The sequence below is a fragment of the Cynoglossus semilaevis genome, chromosome 9 (genome assembly GCF_000523025.1).
Source record: "Cynoglossus semilaevis isolate Cse_v1.0 chromosome 9, Cse_v1.0, whole genome shotgun sequence".
Taxonomy (NCBI): Eukaryota; Metazoa; Chordata; class Actinopteri; order Pleuronectiformes; family Cynoglossidae; genus Cynoglossus; species Cynoglossus semilaevis.
In genome coordinates this window covers 6,647,860-6,651,138 of record NC_024315.1, presented here as the reverse complement: position 1 = coordinate 6,651,138, position 3,279 = coordinate 6,647,860, and the positions used below count along the sequence as shown (strand labels likewise).

Here is a 3,279-nt window from a genome sequence, read left to right as displayed (position 1 = left end):
CATAGGGGGCATCATCCCTCCCATTGGCATCATGCTAAAAAAGACATCAAAGAAATACACTTAGGTTTGAGTTGCGTGACATCTGTGCAATTATTCAACTTAAGTAATAAGCCATGGTAACTTGGAAAATTAAACTTAATAAGCCAATAATTAACCTTTATATGCCAAACTATTTACATGTATTTCTAGTCATTTCAAATGAGTCTGATAAATTTCAGCAAACAAAACAATTTGTAAAACAAAAAGTATCTTACCCCGGCGGCATTCCATGCATTGCTGGAGGCATTCCATGCATCATAGGCGGAACACCTGGCATCATTGGAGGCATCCCTTTAGATAACATCAGAAAATGTGATAAGTCCAATATACATATTTCTTTTTCATATTTATTTGGGAGACATTGTTCATAAGGGTGCAAGTCAAAGCTTATTTAACAATTCCTCTCTGGAGAGATATTTCTTATTCTAAAAAGTGAAGTTTGGTACTTGCCTTGATATCCTCCCGGAGGCATTCCAGGTGTACCAGCCACAGGAGGAACTCCAGGCTGGGCCATTGGTGCAGTGTACCCTGCCTGGGGTTGAACAACACTACTTTGTGGCACAGATGGTCCTGCTTCATCATCGTCATCATCATCATCAGAATCATCCTGGTTATTCTTCTTCTTTTGACTCTCTGCAAAAGCATGTGTGACAGTTGTGACAAGCTCTAATTTTAATATAAAAAACAATTAAATCAAGAACTATAAAATAATTTCATATAAAAAAATTGCTCTGGCTCAGAGGCTGTGTACAGATGTACAAACCTTGTGATTTCTGTTCTAACGTTCGCCTACGTTCCTGCATGTCTTTCTCTGGAATTCCCTCCATGCCATAGATTTCCAGTTCAATATCTGTCCTTCCGGGAATGGCATTTGGTACACTGTCAATCGTCTCTTTGTGCACCTGAAACACATGCAAAGTGAACAGGTCTCTCATTCAGTGCCTTTCCAGTTTTAAGTTGATCAATTATGGAAGCATTTTGTAACAAAAAAACCCCAAAAGAACACAAAAATCGTACAAAGAACACAAACCTGCATGCAGTGAATGGCCAGGCCTGGCCCAGTGTACAACTTTTTATGACAAATGTGGCATTTGAAATGCTTGGCCTTTTGGTGCTGGATGAGGATCTTTTCGTCATCGAAGTCTCGATTACAATACCTTCAGGAAATGGTTAAGGATTGTGCCAATATAATAAATGCGCACACCAAAAAAAGAAAGTCGTTCGATCATTTAAAAAAAAGTTGCTTATATTATGATTTCCTGGGTAAGTTAAAATTAATGACATCAAAAACACGTTTAACGTTAATTTGCAATAAGTCATCCACAAAACAGAAATGAATTTCAGTAACCAACTAACCCGATCAAACGAATCACACACGCTCGAGTGAAGCTTCTGTTGACTGGTAGCGGATTAGCTGTTGCTAACATATTAGCGGGGTTCGGAGATATATTTAACTTCTATTCAAAATGTTTTTACCAACCATTTCTTTTACCTACACAAACAATACATGTAAGCGAAGCAAAATCACACCAGTAATGGGATTTTTCAACATCCCAAGACCAAGTCTTCGGCTAAAATTCCGTTCAAATCGAGGCTAACGAATCCGCTAGCCCGGGCCTTTTCTTTGTCCAGCTAAAGCATTGGCAGCTTTAAGCGTGTTTTGTCGTCGAGTAAAAAGGATACCAACACCATGGTTTCATCTGCTTCTTCTTTTTCCGTCCCATCTTCTATGAATACTAGGTTGGTTTTGGTATCCCTTTAAACAACAGTGTTATTATCTGTTCAACCGTAGCATGCTGTCGTTACACGACGACGCCGAAAATGGAGCTCTTCTGGTGAAGGAAGTAAAGCGAGAGAGCGGTACTGAAGTCTCGCGATGACAACAGACAAACGTCATATGTCTTACGTGCGTTTGTGTGTGAAAGTTAGGACGTATTTTCACATGTACATTTTTTTTATTGAATTAGCCTAGGGTTTCTCGGTAGTCCTGATTTTCAGCGACATACCACATAATTATTTAAAAATTAATAATCCTTTATTGTCATTATGTTGAAACATAACGACAAACTATTGACTTCATACCCTATCTGCTACGTGTGTGCATTTCAGACCACCCACAGTAAGGTCGGTTGGAGCAACGTGCTCTATATTGAGTCAACACAGAGCACAACATTGTTTTTAGCCAAAGTATACGCTTAAACGAAACTGCTCCCCATTCCATGTAGGTAGGGTTAATATATAGTAACAATACACGTATTGTCCACTAAGGGGCGACAACGTTACAGTAATAGTAACCTGCATCCTCTCTTAGCTTTGTTTTGCTTAGCCACATTTTTGTTTATCTATTTTTAACTGATCATAGAATAATTCATGTTCAAGAGATTATAATCACTTAAAGGCTATAGTAATGTTATCAGCCAGGATGAAATTAATTTTTATTTATGGCCACATTGCACTTTGGTTGATTCCTAATTTCTATATTTTATTATGTATCATATACAACATGACGACAAATGTTCCCTCTGTACAAACAATAACAGTATGTCTTATTTAGAACATTTTATTTTAAATAAATATATTTTTAGATGAACAGATTTATATGAAAGGATTTATTGTAACACTGAACATCATTAATGTATTTTCAGCATGCTACTGTTTACATTTGGTCCTTTTGTCATTTTGACTTCACAACACATTTAGACTTTTCAGACATGATTGGTTTTTTCTCTGGCAGCGTCATTTGTCCCCATATCCCAACCGAGATCAATGGTTATCTCCATCTGTTACTGGAGACTTATAAACGAACAACACAACAAAGATAGATCTAGTTGGATGCCTAAATAGAATTTCACTGCTGCTCTTTACAAGCTTTCAATGGCTTTAAAAAATATTCTTTGTAGATTATTTTTTTTATTGAAACATCATAGTTGTTACAAAATTAAGGTTCCAAACAGAGACTTGGTTTTCCCTCCAATTCTAGGTACTGATTCTATTTTTAAACACGGGGTGTAATGCATTAAATTAATCAACCCTGTTCACAAATCCAAACCTGCTAATACTGGCCACATTCCAATGTGCACTACAGAAATTATTCTTCCTGGATAGTTAATATTCATGCATATTTGTGTGTGTGAACTGAGATAAAGTCCCAAAAAGAGTTACTACCATACAGACGACCATACAATGGGTTTAAAAACCACAGTATATTTCCCAAAAAGAGTTACTACCATACAGACTGGG

At 37.0% G+C, this 3,279-nt stretch overlaps 1 protein-coding gene across 1 annotated transcript in view; it reads right to left on the bottom strand.

Moving 5' to 3' along the window:
* The window catches only part of LOC103383614 (BUB3-interacting and GLEBS motif-containing protein ZNF207), a 5,690-nt gene extending 3,793 nt beyond the window's left edge, over positions 1-1,897 (bottom strand). The window contains exons 1-6 of the mRNA XM_008316817.3: positions 1,723-1,897; positions 1,070-1,196; positions 803-941; positions 490-672; positions 255-330; positions 1-34 (exon numbers count right to left, since the gene is read on the bottom strand). The exon at positions 1-34 is cut by the window's left edge and continues 16 nt beyond it. Of these exons, the coding sequence (XP_008315039.1) occupies positions 1-34; positions 255-330; positions 490-672; positions 803-941; positions 1,070-1,196; positions 1,723-1,763 (600 nt within the window). The 5' untranslated portion in view covers positions 1,764-1,897. The remainder of the gene's footprint in view (positions 35-254; positions 331-489; positions 673-802; positions 942-1,069; positions 1,197-1,722) is intronic.
* Between the last annotated feature and the right edge of the window lie 1,382 nt (positions 1,898-3,279).